At 36.0% G+C, this 20,598-nt stretch overlaps 1 protein-coding gene across 2 annotated transcripts in view; it reads left to right on the top strand.

Annotated features, from left to right (window-relative positions):
• The first annotated feature begins 2,617 nt into the window (after positions 1-2,617).
• LOC106875360 (G kinase-anchoring protein 1-B) overlaps positions 2,618-20,598 on the top strand; it is a 41,988-nt gene continuing 24,007 nt past the window's right edge. Inside the window, exons 1-5 of one of the 2 annotated variants that reach the window (XM_014923453.3) lie at positions 2,618-2,814; positions 8,843-8,956; positions 13,192-13,278; positions 15,204-15,327; positions 18,742-18,857. In XM_014923453.3, coding sequence (XP_014778939.1) covers positions 2,638-2,814; positions 8,843-8,956; positions 13,192-13,278; positions 15,204-15,327; positions 18,742-18,857 — 618 coding nt within the window. In that variant the 5' untranslated portion in view covers positions 2,618-2,637. The remainder of the gene's footprint in view (positions 2,815-8,842; positions 8,957-13,191; positions 13,279-15,203; positions 15,328-18,741; positions 18,858-20,598) is intronic. The other variant, XM_014923454.3, reaches the window with a different exon arrangement.

Raw genomic sequence — 20,598 nt, 5'->3', positions numbered from 1 at the left:
TCTTTTCAAGGAGGCGACCGCCTCCATAACTTCTTCCGTCTCCCCCTCCAATGGGGGAGGAGGGCACCTTTTCTTTTTTCTTCTGCTCCAGGTCCTTACCTCGGCCCTGGGGGGAGTTCTTTTTGATGTGGCCTGGTTCCAGGCACAGGTGACACTGGGGGGGGGGCGACCCTCAAGAATCACCGGATACCTGGCCCTGGCCATTACCAGAAAATCCGGGAATACTAGGTCACTGACTGACTAGGTCCAAAGGGTCAGAACTGCTTTTAACCCTGCCCAATCAGTCGCGGCCTCCACCCTGACACTGCCCAGACCTCTACGAATGGTCTGTTTGATCCATTCAGACAGAACTCCGGGCGGCAGCCCACAGACCCAAGCCCTCGTTATTTTCTTCCCACAATATGTGGGAAGGAACAAAATCTTTTCCCCTTCCTCAAGGGAGTCAAACAGCAACCATACCATTGCATATTTGACTCCCCTTGACACAAAATAATTTTTTGCTGGCAGACAATTTGCCAGCTCTTTATCAATGATGTTCCTGTTGAAGAGGGTGATGGCATCACGCAACCTAGAATAGGTCCGTAACACCACCGTCCTTCTCTCCAGGTCTTCCAGCCACTGCTAGGGTGGGACAATCTCCCACTCCAAAGCAGAGGCTCTTGTATTTGCCATGTTGAAGATAGTTCAAAAATGAAAAACAAAAGTGTAAGATTTTTTTTTAAAAAGAAAGAAAAGAAAAAGGAAAACACAGTTCGGTGAAAAACAATTCAAAGGAAGAAAAAACAGATCACAGCAAACAAACTTCAACCACACAGGTACTCTGGCCCAGGCTTGAACGTGGTACTCCGCATGGCCTTCCTGCTGTTGACTTCGCAGAGCTTCTGAAACAAACTCCCTCCTCAAAAAGGTATTCACAGAAGTCCAAATTCTCACAAAATCTTTACTTCAAGCAGTCTTTTTTTTCTTCAAAAGCCTCTACTTGAAGTTCTTGAAGTGAAAAACAATTTGCAAAAGTTCACAAAGAACTCCAGTCCACTGTTACAGCGGTTCAAAACCCAACAACGGACTGGACACACTTTTGCTTGCTTAACAAGCAACAAATTCACTGCCAAGAGTAAGCGAAAATGCCCCAGAGCTGGGCAGAATAAAAATAAGACACAATAATTCTACCCAGTTCAAAACAAACAAAATTGCTTACCTTGACAGCGAAACAGCTACACGTCTTTCCTTGTTCATGGTAAGTAACTAACTGCCAACAAACATTTGGTAAGCAAGCTACTTACCACACAGCTACGCCTGTGCCTATTACAAATCGGTTACAAATCTGCTACAAATGTAACAGGAACAAAGAATTGGGTGTAGTGATTATTGAAAAGCTTGTGGTTTGGATGCTAGGTGAGTGATAAAGGGAAGAGAGATTTGTGAGCCAAAAATATCCTGAGTGAGGATATGTACCTAGCTAACTCTGAGGAGTAGAAAAGAAAGACAGGGAGAGGAAACAGGAATGTTTGTGACTTTATGCTAATTACTTGAATGGCCCTTTTCTGAATGTGATGCTTGCTCTGTGTGTGGCAGCAGCAGTCTTAGATGCAAGAGCAACAGTCTTTTGTGGGTTTCACTTGATGTTTGTAAAGTGTAAATAATTGTTAGGGAGGTAGGTTATCCTTTGATCGTTCTGAGAAAAGCCAATTGTTGAGATGCGGTTTTATATCAAGAATGTAGGAATAGGTTAAAAAGATTTTTCCACCTGGAAAATGACAAATTCTAAATTTTTTGTAGTTGTAGCGGCCTAGTGGTTAGTGGTTGCACTGACGATCGCAAGATTGTAGTTTCAATTATAGGGCCGAGCAGTGCCTTCTCAATCATTTATATGCCATGGAAACCGGGTAACAGGCCCTATGACTCGAGACAGTAATGTGCGGGGGTTGATAATGATAATGATCATCATGCACTGCGGTATAGTTATGGCTCTTAACGCTCAGAGATCAAATCCCCTAAAACTGCCTTTCATCTTTTAGGGATCGATGATAATATTAATTTCCAGCCCTGTATGAAGTCGCTTTTTATTCAAATCATTCTAGATATGAATGCAAAGGCAAAGACTTAAGCGGAGAAGGGGTGATTTATAAACAACATCGAATTTTTAGCTCCAATAACAAAACTTATTCAAATGAAAAATACTTGACACTGGGAATAATTTTACAAATAACGTATATATTTTAGTTTGAACTTTATTTGAAAGATGTCTAAATAAGTTGACCATGATACTAAATCACAACTAACATAAAATGATGTACGATTAAATCGTCAAACCGGATATAGAATATTACACTATATTTACTGCGGTATGACTAAGTATTTTGACTTTCCTTCCCGCTTCACTTTGAAAATATAATTTAAATATTTCTTATCAAATATTATTTTGAATCATGTCATTTTATTCAATATTTGTTCTAAAATATGCCTTTTATATTTTTTCTTACAAGAATTGAAAAATTAAAATTTTAAAACTTACGCTTGTAAATATAACAACCAATGAACAGCCGTAAAATCCTTCAGCAAGAATAACAATAACAATAACAAAAATGGTCTTAAAGTTATCTCCCTTAGTATCTTTAGTGAACACATGTTAGCAAAATGGCAGTTGCCAGCATTAAAGTTTACCAGTCGAGGTTTGCAGCACTCAAAGTCGATGACGACAGTGATGAAGAGAAAAAACCGACGAAATCCAACGAGAAATCCTCTCAGCAACAGCAGCAACAAAAAAAGAAACTGAAGAAAAAGAAGAACAACCAAAATTCTCAAACGGCTGAGGTAACATGGAACTACATCTGGTTTTGAAATGTTCATAACACTGTCTTGTCTGATGTCAAATCTAATTTTTGGAACTAAATATAGTGTTATCTTAGACACTAAGAAACCGCACAAACAATGCAATTCGTCTTTAGAGGCATATCGACTTTCAGTTTAGTTCTGTAGTGTGCAGGAAGATTATTTACAAAATGTGATATTTCTATTAACGTAAACCGTTAAGTCACGTTTTTAACTGAAAAATAAACCTAAAATTAACGGTGGCTTATCGAAAGAAAACCTGATTTAATTAAATAAATCTTAGAGTGATTATTTATGTTTTTAAATGAAAAAGAATATTTAAAATTAAAGCGGTAAAATATTTTAAACACTCCATTATATATATATATATAGTATAATATATATAATATATATATATGTGTGTGTGTGTATAAAAATTCTTTAAGGCGTCTTCGATTGGCTTATAGTGTTTTTGTTCATTCTCTGAATTCATGTTGTCTTTCACGTTCTGCATTTTCCGTATACAGCTACTCATTAATGTGATCAATTTTCATATCCCCATTTCAGTTGGAATAAGCCATTCATTCAGACATCGTCTTTGCGGTCAACACTGACCACGTTTTCCCTTCCATTCTGCGGCTAGTCTCTTTCTTTCTGTATGTCACCTCGTTTCCCATTCCAAGAGACTGCTTCGTTTGTCTCTTGTTCATCTTAACTCGCCCTTTTATGAAGAAAATTAACGCAAATACCCCGAATACATTTAGTGTCTGGAATTCACGATGCAAGTAAACGGTGGAAATATTTTCTTGTTTTAAATTTTCCTACTTTCATGGAATCTTTTGCAGCTTTTTTTTTCCTCTTTAAAAAACGAGATTAATAAAAATAATCTTGTCCTGTGAATCCATCAATTATTACAGACTAGAATAGGGTAGGAAGAACGGGAATCGGAGATGTTTAATGTAGGATGACTTTTCAAAATTGTTAGGGCTAACTGATTTATTCTTTAGTTTTCTGGGAATTTTTTTCTCCTGTTTTCCCCAAATATTCTATAAACTTGTTTGGTCTGATATTTATTACTTTTCTATCTAAACGAAAACAAAAGTTTTAACAGGTCGTTTCTTATCTCATTCTATCTTTGGGAAAATTTACGATGTTGTTTCATACATTTTGAATTTAAAACATAAGTTTTCGAAAACCTTTGGAAGTTTTACTATTACATTCAGTTTAACCAATTGTATTTGTTCATAAAAATTATTTAATTTACTCGTAGAGATTCCGGTTTGAATGTTTTGAAAATAAATTGTATCTACTCTTTTAAAGTAGGGATTACGATGCAGGTTTTCTTACCCCAAATTTTGATATTTTAAAGGCATTTTTGCCCTTTCCCATCATTCTGAATGAACCTTTTTCATTCTCCATGAAGTAGTGATAAGTTATTCCAGAACTCTGTATTTTCTTTTCCATTTTATGTCGATCATTCTGAAGGTATTCAAATTTTGTCACTTGTTTTTCAATATAATCATGTTGTCTCATCTCTCCTTATTACACTCTCAATTATATTAATTTAAAAAATTATATCGTATACGGTGAACAATAGTGTTATCTGTTCTGATGGCAAAGGAATAAATCACCGCAGAAAAAATATCGCATGGAACTTCGTTCAAGACACTCCAACTCTTCGAATTTCTTTGTCGATGAATATCCATCAACAAAAGACAGACTCCCACATTTATATATAACTCTCATAATTTCCGTCAGTTTCTATTAATATTAGTCAATTTGGGGTAATAGAATCGTTGGTACCTAGAATGTACTTGGATGCAAAGCGAATTTCTTGTATGTAAACTGCCTAGCTCGTGTCCATAATTTCGGACATCCCTGTTTCATCATTCAATGTAGAATTCGTTTATTTAGCGCCATTTAATAAGCACACACATATTAAATGATGTTTTAAGCTTGTTTCAGGTACCCCAGACTTGTCCCTTGCATGACAAGTCTTTCTTAGTGTCAGCAACATAAGACCGAAGCTACTTGAAGTCACTGACCACCCTGTCTGCCATCACTGGAACAAATTGGTAAATGGCTTTCATCTTTAATGATGGTCATGCATTCAGTCTTCTTTGCATTGGGAAACATACCAACCTTGTCTGTGGCATGTTAACATGTTTCTGTTGATTGTCTGTAAGAGCAAGCTCAGTAGCATGGTGAAGATCCTGGTGATACAGGTTCTACTAATATCATGATTGCTGTGTGTATTGTTTAGCACATCATGAGTAAGAGGGACAGGACCCAATATCTTTGTAGGCTCTCCCACACTCGTGAAATCATTTCCGTTGATGTTTCGTTTGAAAGTCTTCAGGACAATGCTTATTGAAAGAATGGGTAGGTGAATTGCAGTTCTATTGGTGATGATTGAGCAAAGGTTGATATACAATTGGTGCTATGAGATGGACAAGGCAAGTGGCCTGGAGTAGAGGTGAGGTGTTAATGCTAGTTTAGAGGCCATTGCAGTGGTGAAGAAGAAACATCTAAGCATCATCATTTATCATCCCTGTTCCATGCTGGCATGAGTTGGACAATTTGACTGAATCTGACTTATCCAAAATCTACATCATACCCCACTATCAACTTTGGTGTGGTTTCCACAATTGAATGCCCTTCCTATTGCCAGTATTGATGAGGAAAATGTTTTCCACTCAGCAGAAAGGTGTCCAGGATGGAATCTAGGATTTTTGTCTCGCAGAGGGGCTGTTTAAAATATGTTAGCAGTACTCCAATAAGAGGTCATATTTGTAGCAGATTGGGACTGAAGTACTTTTTTAGCTTGTACTCCTAACCTCTTAGCATTTAAACCGGCCATATTGAACTCAAATATTCTACCTGTTTTATATTTATATAATCATATCATTGAAATCTCAAAGCTATGATATAATGCAGGATTACTTTAAAACATTGTGACTAAATAAGCATTATATTTGACAGAATAATCTGAATGCAGAAAGGTTAAAGACTGGTGCACATATGAGTCATTTGATTTGGTTTCTATGGCTGGATACCCTTCTAATCACCACTTTACAGTGTACCGAGTGTTTTCTCTTGGCACCAATATCTGAGTAATTAGTAACAAAAGGCATGTAGACCAAGGAATGGGGTAGAAGGAGCCATGAGAGCTAAACACTAGAAATGGGAAGATAAGGTGGAGCCGAGTGTAAATGTAGAGAGTATTCAATATTCTAATTTATTCAGATGGCCTTGGAGGAGTAGAGGAGGCAGAGAGGGAGCAAGATATATGAGGTCACCATGAGAGATTATCAGAGATTAAGTTGAACATTTGTAGTGAGTAGAATTTTTTTTCCTTTTTGTTCATGTGAAGGGAAGGTGTAGTTATAAAGCTGTTTCTTTGGCATTTGTGACAATTGTTTTAGTACTGTTGAATGAAAATGGGTTGTCAACTTCCTTAGGAGGATTTTTTTATTTTTTTATTTCTATTCATGGAAGCTGTGCATATCTGGCATGAAGTTGTGTATGGATGACATTTAAGATTAAGAAGAAATGAAAGATTGTATTATCCATATAGAAAAGTGTGTGTGTGTAGTTAAAAGTAACTGTTGATGGACTGTGGAAAGAGGACCTACTAGAGAAGTAATCTCATGAGGAATCATTGATCCAAAAACATGAGAAATTGGTTGAGCCTGTTAGTTTGCAATGTGGCTGTGTTTGGTGTTTGGCTATGACCAGATTTGATCTGAGTTTTTGATGTCAAACCTAGTTGAAGTCTTTGGAAATCATGGACAACAACATTTTTTAAATGCCTATTGGTTTTGACAAAGGAGTGCAAATCTCTAGTAAATCTAGTTGTGTAGAAACCATTCTGGTGGCCACGGAGGATAAAGACTGAAGGTGATTGCTTATAAATGTTTCTCTATCACCTTTGAGATTCTGAATTTTTGGCTATAGTTGTCTGCCAAAGACAGTTTTGAATTTGACATATTGCTAGGTTGGAATAATTGTTGTTGGTTAATCTCAGGTTAGCTTTAATTAGGAAGACATAAAAGCTTTCCATTCAGGGAACCGACGAATGTATTATTTAATCTAATGTGATGATGATGATGGATATGTCCTTTTCTTTTAAGCTGATTTGAGGAAGACTTGGCTGCTATTTCTTGCAAGCCGGGTAAGCTCTCATTTAGGTTGTAATGGAAGAAGTTACTTCTTCTATTGCAACTGTTCATAGTGGTGATATGGGAAAATTTGAGAGAAGTAAAGCGTGTAGCAAATTCAGAGATATCGTCAGCAGGAGTGGTGCCTGTCCAAATTGATTGGGAAAAAGAAATCCATTTTAGCAAGATAACAGAAGATTTAAGAAGAAATATTGATTACAGGTTGTACAGTGTATTTAAGTATTCTTCACTTTCCTGATGATCATCTTATGAACATTACAACAGTGCATGAAAGTCTCCTAATTGGTGACATGGGTTGAAGCTATCATGTTTTTATTGTGAGTAGGGAATCACAGGATTTTGAATTTATGAACTTTATGAAATCTATGTTCTCAAAGAGTTAACTGATCAGGTTGAATGACAGTTGTACAAATTCCTTAAATGGACAACATCCATTACACACAGTAAAGTGGTTGTCATCAGAAAGGGTATCTAGCCGTAGAAACCATGCCAAAGCAGACAGTAGAGCTTAGTGCAGTTCTCTGGCTCACCAGCATAGAAAACAGTAAATGATGATGATGACTTAAGTTTTGATGTTGTATACTGTGTTGACAGATGATCTGGCAGGAGTAGGCCTAAAATGATTTGTGGAAGCTAGTTGATCAGACATACAAGTGAGTCTCATAGATAAGATGATAAATAAGCATCATCATTTATAATGTTTTCCAGCTGGCATGGATTGTATAGTTTGATGAGATTGAAAGCCAGAGATTCTGTGCCAAACTTGATTGTCTGCTTTGGATTGGTTTCTACAGCTGGATGCCCTTCTTAATGTCAACCACTTTATAGTGTACTGGGTGCTTCTTTCTGTGTCACCAGCACTAGCAAGGCCACCAAGTAACTTGCCAGACAAAGACTCCTTGAGTGGGAGGGGGAGTAGTATTGATCTGCCAGTTGATAAGAGGTTAAAAAGTATAATGGAGGCATGGAGATAGGTGTTTCACTATAGAGGAGATATATGGATACCCTAGTTGGAAAAGTAAAGCAAGAAAGAGACAGAGTTAAAAAGATAGGACTTGTTAAATGATTTTGTATTGCTGTACTGACCCTGCTCAACCCTGTTTAAAGTAATTAAAATAAGTATCAATGTTAAATTTTTGTCCCATAACTTTTCTCTCTCTTAGAAATAAGTACCTGATCTCTTGGAGCTATTGCCCGGAAATGGTTTAGATTCTACCCAAGATGAGACACATTTATCCTTTACTTAATCCGATGAAGTCCAGAACTAAGAATGGATTTTATAAAGAGTACCATATGTTGGCTAGTTAAATGGCCAACTTAGTTTCAATTCATAGTTGTAGACATATTTGCACCAATAAATTAATTACTTTACATTTATCAATATGTGTAGTTGTGGCTGTGTAGTTAAAAAGTTTGCTTCTCAACCACATGGTTTTGAGTTCAGTCCCACTGTTAGGCATCTTGGGCAAGTGTCTTCTGTAGCTTTGGTCAGCCCAGGCTTTTTGAAAGGATTTGGCAAACAGGAAGGGAAAGAAATCTGTTATCTATGTGTGATTGTTTGCATCTCCTTGTCTTGGCATTGAGTGATAAGTGTAGATTGTCACTGTCATTCATTTCCAGTATTCTGCAGAAACGTTTGGCCATGGAGGTATCTTACCTTGCTTGGAAACAGGTGAGGGTTGGAGACAGGATGGGCATCCACCTGTAGAAAATCTGCCATAATAAACTCTGTGCAACCCAAGTAAAAAAGGGAAAATGTGGCTAAAATGATAATTATATATATATAAGATGAATAAGGATCTGGAAATATGGACTCTGCTCTCTCTCACTCTCTACATAATATTTTTCAGCTGAAAAATCTTGCTTTTGGTAAAGCAAATCCAAAGGTTAAGAAGAATCAAAAGACCAGTTCTGTGAATGTTAATGAGAAACAATGGGAAGATTGGAAGAAAAATGATGAAGAGGTAAAATAACTTTAATTCAAATTTTAAAAAGAAAAATTTTTAAAAATTTCTTTTATATTTACACTAAAGTTTAAAAAGATTAAAAAAAGAAAGATCTGTCTTCAAAAATCCTTCAAATTCAGAGTCACTATTATTAAATCTAAAGCTTATGTAGTTCTTTTTTTTTTTTTTTTATGCCTCAGAAATAACAGATGCAGGCATGGCTGTGTGATTAAGAAGCTCATTTTGCAACCCACAGTATGGCACTTTGGGCATCTTCTGCTATAGCCCCAAAACCGACCAATGCCTTATGAGTGAATTTGATTGCTGGAAAGCCCATCATTATATATATATATGTGTGTGTGTGTGTGTTTGTCCTTATCACTTGAGAAATGGTGTTGGTTTGTTTATGTTCCCATAACTTAAACTTTTGTTCAACAAACAAAAAAATGGAATAACTGTGGTAAGTTTGTTTCAAACCATTCAAGGTGAGCTTCAACATGGTCACAGTCCTATGACTGAAACAAGTAAAATGTAAAAGAAGAAATATAAAAATTAAAAAAATATAGCCAAAATATTCTGAGAAAACACTTCATGCTGTAACAATATTGGACAGTATACAATGTGTTTACTTTATGAAATCACTTGTTGTCAGTGAAGTAGCAAAATGATTTTGATTCCAACCCACTTGAGACTGACTCTGGTTCTGTGATACAAACTTCCTGTTTTGAAGTGATTTAAGTTAACCCTTCCATCAAAATTTTGTGTTGATGTTCCAAACATCATTTTAATAATAACAAAGTAATTTTAAATAAATTCATCATTATCTAAAAAACTAATTAAAACAAAGGCAGTGTATTTCAGCAGAAATAGGAAACAAAAAGGTTAAATATAAACAAATATATCTGGGTGATTTAGTAACATATGACCAAAGACAATTTTAAACACTTAGGTCTTGAAAGAAGGAAGGTCTGCTAACCACAGTAGGTACCAAGGACACTGATATCTTCTGAGTGCTTTGTCAGTATTTGCTCCTTTGCTCAAATACTACCATGGGGCCTTCAGTGAAGATAGCACCAGTTGTGGCAGATATTAACCATGAACTGTTCAAAAACAGCACCCCAGTATTAACTGAAAACTATATCTGTTGGGATTATTGTGTTAACATTTTTAAATCAGTCATTTAACAAGTTTAGAACATTTTTCTTTTAGTCAAGAGACAGGACCTATGACCATTTACAGAAACTCTGAGACAGGGAGAAGGGAAGGAGGCATCCTGTAATTGGAGATCTGGCCTAAACGTTTGTATAAGAGTGGACTCTACTAAAGGCAACTAAATTGCTAGGTGGTGTTAAACTTGTCTCTGGATTAACCGTTTAGAATTCAAACTGGTCGTATCAGGCCCAAATATTCTGTTTTGTGTTCAAACTGACCAGATCTGGTCTCTCACACCTACCCATTAATGCCATTCTAAAAATAAACAATCCCATCATTGAAATCTGAAAGCTAAAAGATAATGTATGATTAATTCAAAGCAATATGAATGTGTAAGCATTACATTTGATAGAGTAATCTGAATACTAAAGGGTTAAGCCTATGACCCAAGTAAGCCATGATAGGATTTGAACTCAAAAGGCAAAGTACCAGACACATTCTGCAAGGCATCCAATACAAGTTTTTTACACTTGTGCCTGTCTTTTATTTTTCTTTTAACTGGAAGTGCTCACTGGTCATGTTTTCAAGGAAGATTGCAAACGCACAACACTATATATGAAAGCTAACTCTGTTTACAATCAACACGTAAATGTCAAGGAAACACACACGCAGCCACCCAACAAGCTTACTGCAGTTTTCATTTACCAGTTCACTCAAAGTATTGGTCAGCCTCAGATTACAGTTGATGACACCTGGCTGAGGTGCTGTGCAGTGGGACTGAAACTAAAACTACATGGTTATGAGCCAAACTTTTTAACCACAAAGCCGTGCGCCTAAATTTCACAATTAGTGTCAAATACAGCAATATATGCATATACACACATATATGCATACACACAAACATACATATATGCACATATATGCACATACCTATTACATTGATATGTATCAGTATATGGGATAAATTATCTAACACTCCATAGCCAGAATGGTAAACCTACATGTTTTCTCTAGGGGTTTATATATATATATATATCATTATTGTTTAGCAGCATGGAAAATGGACATTAAACAATGATGATGATTTCATATCTGTATACTATATACATTTAATATGTCCAAAGCAGCATTTGAGCAGAATAAACAGTATTCTTGTTACTTACAGCAGTAAATTCTGCCTCTATATAGATCCTATTTACATGTTAGTGGGCTAGCCCATGGAAGGATATGTCATTGGGTTAGTTTTTAAGTTTTTTCTTTTAGAAAATTTCCAATTGGATTTGGTATCAGTTATAGAATTCTTTTTCCTACTGTTAGAATATCATTGTGTTATATTCCACTTAATTCAGTTCAAATGTTATTTGGTTCATTATTTTTAATTGATATTGAAGGGGACATAGAAGATAAATTTATATATAAAGAAAGACAAAACAGTTGTAAAACCACAAGATAGTGCCTCGGTTAATAATTGGCTTGCTCTAAGCCCCCTCTAAATCCCATATAAATTTATCCTCCTCCTTTAACTTGTTTTTAGTGCAACAGTGTGGTACTCCTTTCAAAGTTTTGACTGATCTCTGTTTCTCTTTTTTCCAGTCATTGTCAGTCGCACATTATTATGCCAACCCCATATTATGTAAATATTCACAATTCTAGGATGCTGGTTTCTTGTAGTTATTTATGAAAATTTGTTACTTATTCTCCTCACCTATGTGGATTTGAGGTAGAGACGATGAAATATTTTTGTTTAAAGTCACATAAAATCAGTTGTAAAAATTGAACCTTAGTGTTTGTGAGTTTGGTAATCTAGTTATCTTGGCTATTTAAACCTTTTTAATTATTTTCAAAATGAATTGAAACAATGGTAGTGTATTTCAACAGAAATATGGAAACAAAAGAGTTAACTATTTTGTCTTAGATGGTCTAATTTTATACTTAAACATTTCCTCTTTGGTAATCTAGTAATCTTAATCACTTTGTCTTTGATAATCCAGTTACACTATCAACTTAATCATTTCTCTTTTGTCATCTTGTTCTGAGGTAATGTCTATGAACTATGGGCTTGTCAATTTCCTCAGAGTGCAGCATAAAAAAGGAATTTTTTCTTTTTCTTTTTTCATCTTAATCCTAATTGGATGTACCAGATTTTCTGAATTTGTACAAATACTATGAGATTTCTATTAACAAGACATCTGTGCTTGTTCTATCATACTTTACCCTTTGACACCTGATACAAAGCCACCATCACCCCATCTCAAATATGCTCCCATTCAATTGAAAGGGTTCTTCCATTTTCTTTTGTATGTTTTGTTTTGCAAGTTTCTTGATAACCTCACTAGTGCTAATGTCATGCAAAAAGCACCAGTACACACTAAAGTGGTTGGCATTAGGAAAGACACCCAGCTATAGAAACCATGTGAAAGTTGACACGAGCCTGATACAGCTCTGCAGCTCGTCAGGCTCTATCAAACTGTCTGACCCATGTGAGCATGGAAAACAGACATCAGATGATAATGGTGGTGAGGATGATGATGTATCCAATTTTTCTCAACCAAAGTGTGGTTAAGTATGAAATAGCTTATTATAACCCACTTAAGTTCCTGGTTTGGTGATAGGAAAAGAATACAATTCATCTGCTTCATATTAGCAAGGTAAAGATTGTTTATTTAATAAGCTATGTCATGTTTATTTGAAAGACCTACATCAGGATAGAGGTTGGTTAAATTTGAAAGAAACCATAAAGAACAAGCTTTACTTGAATTTGAAGTGTAATGCAAGAGGGAAGGCATGTTGCTTCCATGTAATTAACAATGGTCATGAATACAATGGTGATAGGTTTTAACATTTTTTCAAAACATTCTTTGACATTCTTCCATGTCACTTTGCTATTATTTGCTTGTGGAAGAAAGTGAAATATTCATTAAACTACTGCAAGCTGTTATTTAAAGCCTTTTACTTAAATTACAGTCATGCAAGAATGTTGAAAGTTTATCCCTCTCTTTCTCTTCTTTCCTTCCCACCATCCACACACATTAAGGAAGGACTTGTTGACTTTGGTTTGATGTCGTATTTCAGAACATTATGAAACTGAGTTTCTTTTGCAGTTTACAACGGATATCTATGAGAAAGATCTGCAACAAGCATTACTCCTTAGCAGGTTGGAATTTGAACAGAAAAAACCTACAAAAGAAGTATGTCACTAAAATTTAACCCTTCTACCCTTTTTCTTCTTTCTTTCTTTCTTTTTTTTTTTGTTCCAATTTTGTGCTGCAACTTTAAAACAGGAGAGAGTAAGCCTCTGCAACTGTTATGGCTCTAAGGTGTAGAATGATACTAGATTCTTGTTTTTTCTCTTATTGTTTGCTTTAATTAGCTGCAGGCATGTCCATCGGTGCAGATGAGGCTGTGTGGTTAAGATGTTTATTTTCCAACTGTCTAGTTTCAGGGTCAGTCTTACTGCATAGAGCCTTGGGCAAGTGAGTGGATTTGGCTGATGGAAACAAAAAGTAGCCCATTACCAACCCTCGCATGTAAGATAACTTACCCCATGGCCAGACATGTTTTTGCAGAATATTGGAAATGAATGACACTGCTTGTATGACAGTGACACTCATTTACAACTATCATGTAATGTCAAGACAAAGTATATATGAGGGGGTGCTGAAAAGTACCTGGCTTTGGGTAAAAGAAAATACAGTGAATTATGAATTTTTTTAACATATTCCCCTCTCAGATTCACACACTTATGGCAGTGGTCTTTCAATTTTTCTAAGTCCTGTAAAAGGACTTGGAAGGTTGGGCCTCCAACCAGGCCTATCCTTACAGCCAGGAACTTTTCAGCACCCTCCTTATACACACACACACATACATAATGGGCTTCTTTCAGTTTCCAAGTGCCAAATCCACTCACAAGGCTTTGGTAGAAGACTGAACCCAAAAATCATGTGGTTGGGCAGCAAACTTTTAACCACACAGCCCTACAGCACCTTTTAGGGTAGATGAAATAATTACCAGTCAGTTAAGTTGTTTATACCTCTTTCCATTTATGGCCTTGTGTCAGAGTTATTATTATTATTGATGTTGTTATGTGTTATTAGTTGTAACTGTTTTATTTCATTCCTCTGAGTTGTTTGGTCTATCTTTCCTAATGTTTTACAAATGGGATAGTTTTATTATTATTTTTTTTTATTTAGACATTTGGTGAGGTTAAGGAGTTGGCCTACTGACCTCTAGTCAGGAGTTCCATCTGTAGTTACATCAGTGATGTTGTGTTTGATTATTCACAAAGCTCTACTTTAGTCTGTGTGGCTGACAAACAGATTTCACCCTCACTTTAACAATTCAGTACATAGAAGTAAGGAACATCCAACTGAAGAAATAAAAAAAAAAATTTAAATACATCTTTATTTAACAAGACCTTTCCAATAATGTGCAGTTGATTAAATTTTCAACATCTATTTTGACAGTAAAAAAAAAATAAACAACAGGAGATTGTTTGGAATTGATATTTATGTATAGAATGACTAGTATTGTGGTAAGTATTGAATGCATAACCCATTTGGTACAAAACCACACAAGATCATCATTGGTTTTAAGGTACAGCCTTACTGATTTAAAGTGATTTATGTTAAAATTCCCTTTTAAAATTTCAGGTTATTTTATGTCCCAAGCTGGCAGAATCATTAGCATGCTGGACAAAATACTTAGCAGCGTTACTTCCAGCAATACGTTCTGAGCTCAAATTCTGTCATGGTCAACTTTGCTTGACTTGCCCCACTACCTTACTATCAGGTCCTGTGCTTTTCTTTAATAGAAAGCAATTTATGTTCCAAACAGCTTAATAACAATGGAGTTACTTTACTATATTTTTCATTATTTTTTTAATCAATTGAATCAAAAACTGTATTTTCAAAGAATTATGGTAACAAAAAGGATAAATATTAGTAAACTTAATTGCAGAAGTTGTGCAGTTAAATTAGAGATGGTAGAAAGGTGAATTTGATGTGTATGTGTTTGAATCCAAGGGAAACTGCATGGAAGAAAAACTGATGATGCCTGGAGAGAATAATAGTAAACATTTTATTTTATTTGTATACTGGGATTTTGTTTTTTCCAGAAAGGAAACAGCTCAGAAGTTAAAACACAGGCAGAAAGTAAGAAGAAAAAGAAAAAAGAAAAGCAAGTTATTCCCACCAACACAGAACAACCCAAAAATAAGGTTCCAAACTCCAACAAATCAGGTACAGTTACATAATTTCATTACTAGGATTTTATCCTTTGTATGTATATTAGACAAGTGGAAGCGCAATGGCCTAGTGGTTAGGGCAGCCGACTCGCGGTCATAGGATCACAGTTTCAATTCCCAGACCGGCCGTTGTGAGTGTTTATTGAGCGAAAACACCTAAAGCTCCACGAGGCTCTGGCAGGGAATGGTGGTGAACCCTGCTGTACTATTTCACCACAACTTTCTCTCACTCTTACTTCCTGTTTCTGTTGTACCTGTATTTCAAAGGGCCAGCCTTGTCACATTCTGTGTCATGCTGAATCTCCCTGAGAACTACATGAAGGGTGCATGTGTCTGTGGAGTGCTCAGCCACTTGCACGTTAATTTCACGAGCAGGCTGTTTTGTTGATTGGACCAACTGGAACCCTTGACGTCGTAAGCGACGGAATGCCAACAATGTATATTAGACAATTGGCAAGTTCGCTATTTGTGTATGTGTATGTTAGACAGTTGACAAACTTAGTATTCATATGGTTGCATATATATCTTTTAAACAAGCCTACATATGGATGAGGACAGCTGTGCAAAGAAGTGCTGATCTCTAACTGTGGAGGTAGACCCAGGAAGACATGGGACGAGGTGGTGAAGCATGATCTTTGTATGTCAAGCCTCATTAAGAAGATGACAAATGACCCAGACCTTTGGTAATATGCCGTGCTTGAGAAAACCCGTCAAGCCAAGTGAAACAGGCACATAAAAAAACACCATTCAAACATTGAGTCTCATGGAGGTGATAAGTGACCAAGACCCTTGGCGATATGCCATACTTGAGAAGACTTGTCAAGCCAAATGAAATCATAGTTGTGGCTGATGCTGGTGGCATGTAACAAACACCCATTACACTCTTGGTGTGATTGGCATTAGGAAGGGCATCCAGCCATAGAAACCAAGCCAAATCAAATTGAAACCTAGTGCAGCTTTCCAGCTTCAGTTTCAGTCAAACCGTCTAACTCATGCCAGCATGGAAAGCAGACGCTAAATGATGATGATGACCTTGTAGACATACATGGTAAATTTACCTATTTCTCCATAGATTGAAAAAATGAAGAGCAGCTTTAATTTTCAACCTTTATTGGGTCTCATCAAAGATGTGTGTGTCTCGTGAGCAATCAACAGAAAAAGTTGCCAATCTGTTCATATACACATCAAATCTAATAGCTTCAGAGAACTGGAGATTTGCATACTGTAAGTGTTGTGAACACTTTATTAGACATCAGAGGTGGTTCAACAGGAAACCCAATCCACATTGTAAGAATCCACATTGTAAGAAATCCACATTGTAAGAAATAACAAATCTATATTGTAAATTTATTAACTACTGTACTTACAAAGAATGATGCTGTATCACTGCTCTCAGATTGGCAAAGTTTACTGGAACCATGAAGTTAATCATGTAAGTCTGGAAGTTGAACACTCAAGATTACAGTTCTCTTTTTTTGTTTTGTTTTGTTTTTTAATGTAGTTAACCATTTCATCTTGGATTTCTGATGTTGTATGTGGGCTCTCTGAGATACTTGATGTTGAGGCAACAGGACACATCATCCAAGCAAAGTTGTTTCATGTGTTTTTGAAATGTAAATTTATTAGTTTGTGTTCTATAAGAGCAGTAGGTTGCTGTCATCATTTAACATACCTTTTTCCATGCTGGCATAGGTTGAATAGTTTGACATGATCCAACGAGCCTGAGGGCTGTATTGGTCTCCAATGTCTGATTTGACATGGTTTCTACTTACTGGATGTCCTTCCTAATGCCAATCACTTCATTAAGTGTACTGGACACTTTTTTGTGGCACCAGCACTAGTGGGATCAACAAATACTCACATGACAAGACCTCAATTGAGTGGGAGTGTAGTATTGATGGAGGTGAAAGTTTGATAGAGAGACAGGAGCAGATATTTTGCTAAAGAGATGAATGCATGGCTTCTCCATCTGGAAAGAAAGAGAGAGATGTGAGATTAAGGTACAAGATAAATATGAAAAAGAATATCCCTTCAATTACTTCACTCACCAACTCGACTTGACATTGGGAAGCTTCTAAGTTACATCTGTTGCATCTTCATTCCCTATATTTTAATCATTCACAGTGGTGTCTGTAATTTGCAAGTCTCTAAGACGATGCACTATAGGTATTTTATTACTAATATAATCTATACTGTCAGATTTTCATTATTATTTACTACATCCTCAACAACAGATCCTGTAACATTTTTTTTGCATACCCAAGCGACTTACAAACACTTTTTCCTTTGATAAATTAAAGTCTGTGAAATCATTGTTAACATTCTCATCAGATGAATTATCAAATATCAAAGCAGGCCACAACTTATGCCAGGTTTTCTTTAGTGTAGATGCTTCCAGCATCTTCCATCCTCTGGCAACAAACCAGACAGCATTCTTGATATTCAATTCTTTAATAAATGTCAGTACAGATTTGCCAGCATTCACTGCATCTAAAAGACATTTCATGAAAAGTGAGTCTTAAGAAAGTTCAATATTCTTTGGTTTTGAGGTTTGGTAAATGACATACAGTTGGGTGGTAAATATATTGAATAAATGTTTTTTACTGAAGATGTCATCTTTGGGGTGGGTTGAGCATTTGTCCAAGATTTAGCCCTTTAGCATTTAAATCAACCATATCCTGTCAAAATATTCCAATTTTTTTCTGGTCAAACTGGCCAAATTCAGTTTCTTATATCTATCTTACAATGCCACATTAAAAGTAAACAATCCCATAAAAAAAAGCACCCACTACACTCTCGGAGTGGTTGGCGTTAGGAAGGGCATCCAGCTGTAGATAGAAACTCTGCCAGATCAGATTGGAGTTTGGTATAGCCATCTGGTTAGCCATTCCCCAGTCAAATCGTCCAACCCATGCTAGCATGGAAAGCGGACGTTAAATGATAATGATGTTCCAGGCTGGTGTGGGTTATGATTTATTAAATTAGTCACATGTTTACTTTGTGGTGAAGGTGCATGGCTCAGTGGTTAGATTGTGAGGTTCATGATCATGTGGTAGTGAGTTCAATTCTCAGACTGGGTTGTGTGTTGTTCTGCAGCAAGACACTTTATTTTACGTCACTCCAGTTTACTCAGCTATAGAAATGAGTTGCAATGTCACTGGTACCAAGCTGTATCAGCTTTTGCCTTTTCCCTTGGATAGCATCAATTGCATGGAGTAGAGGAGGCTGGTATGCATAAGTCTTCCATGAACAACCTTGCCCAGACCTGTGCTTCAGAGGGGAACTTTCTCATTGCAATCCCATGGTCATTTGTGACCAAAGAGGGATCTTTACTCTTTACCCGATGTTGCAACTCTATTTATATTTAATCAATATCTTTCTTTGTCTTGTCGTTTTCATTATTTTGAAGGTGCCAAACATGAAGCCTCATTGAATAATGATGGAGAGTCCAATTGTCTTGATAATGCGAAAGCTGGCTATAACCGCATTCGGCATAATGAAAAGATGCAAGAAGAATACCGGAAAGTAAATCTTTTTTGTCTGTTTATTTTATTTTATTTTCACTCCAATCTAAAAAAAAAAATTAAGCATAAAATTAAAATTTGAGTTTTGGATTTTAAAATTTCTGCTTGCTGGTAACATCAAATACACATGCGCATGCATAGACATGCATTATTGACTTATTTGCACGTTAATTAATTTGACACTTCATTACTAATTAGCATTCAGTTGTGAATCTGGAGATGCTCTTATTTCCAGCTCCTGAAGATTAAGTAAACAGTAAAATATGCCTGCTTAGGAGTAGAGCAGTGGTTCCAGCTGGGATTAGGGATTGAACTAAGTACCTCGACATGTATGGCCTGTTGTAGGAAAAATGCTTTGACTACATCTTTATCTTTTATCATAAAGCACATGTAGTTAATGGTAATTCTAAATGCTGTAAACTGCTTCTAGCTTATGAAAAGCACTTACCCACAACTAGTATGTCATCTTGGGTGTATCATCCTAAATTGTACCAGTGAGATGGTAGAATTGTTACTGTGCTGAGCAAAATACTCAGCAGTATTTTGTCTGTCTTTATGTTTTGAGTTCAAATTCTGCCAAGGTTGACTTTGCCTTTTATCCTTTTGGGGCTGATAAAATAGGTACTAGGTGAGCACTGCTTCTTTTTTTGGTTTCTGATTTTCATTAAGTCTATTCAATTCAACCAATCTTAATCATCATTCTGTGTTTCTTTTAAAAATCTTCCAATATCAAATCCAGTCTATCAGCCTTTGTCTCTATTTGTTCATGAAAACATGTCTGACCATAGAGAAATATTGCCTTACTTGAAAACCAGTGTGAGTCAGTGACAAGAAGGACACCCAACCACACAAAAATAAAAAATTGCCCCAGTGACTCCCATTTGTCTAATGCAAACATTGAAAAATGGACATTAACATGATGATGATTGTGTGTGTGTGTGCATATATATATAAGACTCAGGGAATTGCATGTATTTGTTTGTTTTTTTTTGCATTTTATGTATACATTTGTATATGTTTGCTTTGTTTCCATATACTTCTGCACATGTGTGTATCTAAGTATTTAATATATGTATCACTTGTTCATTTTACATGTTTCCTACTAGCATGGGTAAGACAGATATAGACTGATATATTGCAGCATTATTTTACAGCAGGGTATCCTTCCTTTGCTAACCCTTTTATTCATGTAGGAGATCTGTTTCCTGTCTTTGAAAGTGCAAAACCAGTGACTTTAAAGAATATGTGAAATTAGAGATCCCTTTTGTGTATTTATGAGCCTGGTGTTGCCATCCGGTTTCACCAGTCCTCAGTCAAATCGTCCAACCCATGCTAGCATGGAAAGCGGACGTTAAACGATGATGATGATGATATATATATATATATATATATATATATATATATATATATATATATATATATATATATATATATATATATGTGTGTTTGTCTTTGTATGTATAATGTTTCCCTGTTATTTCCTTCCTACCTCTCAATGCTTTACATAACTACTTGGCATTTATTTTTATTTTTTCCTTGCTCTTACCGTTCCCCTTGTCTAGTAATACATCTCTCCTTCCTTCTCTTTCACCTCCTCTTCTTTTCTCTCGCTCACTAAACCCCACTCCCATTTATCCTTTAACATCAGCTGACCTTTTTTTTCCTTGCTCTCAAAGACTTCCGTTCTTCCTCCAACCATAGGATTTATTCTGTTGTTCAAATTATAAGTTGCTAGTTTGCTG

This window comes from Octopus bimaculoides, chromosome 2 (assembly GCF_046866305.1).
Source record: "Octopus bimaculoides isolate indiv1 chromosome 2, ASM4686630v1, whole genome shotgun sequence".
Classification (NCBI taxonomy): Eukaryota; Metazoa; Mollusca; class Cephalopoda; order Octopoda; family Octopodidae; genus Octopus; species Octopus bimaculoides.
This window is presented reverse-complemented; position numbering and strand designations above follow the sequence as displayed.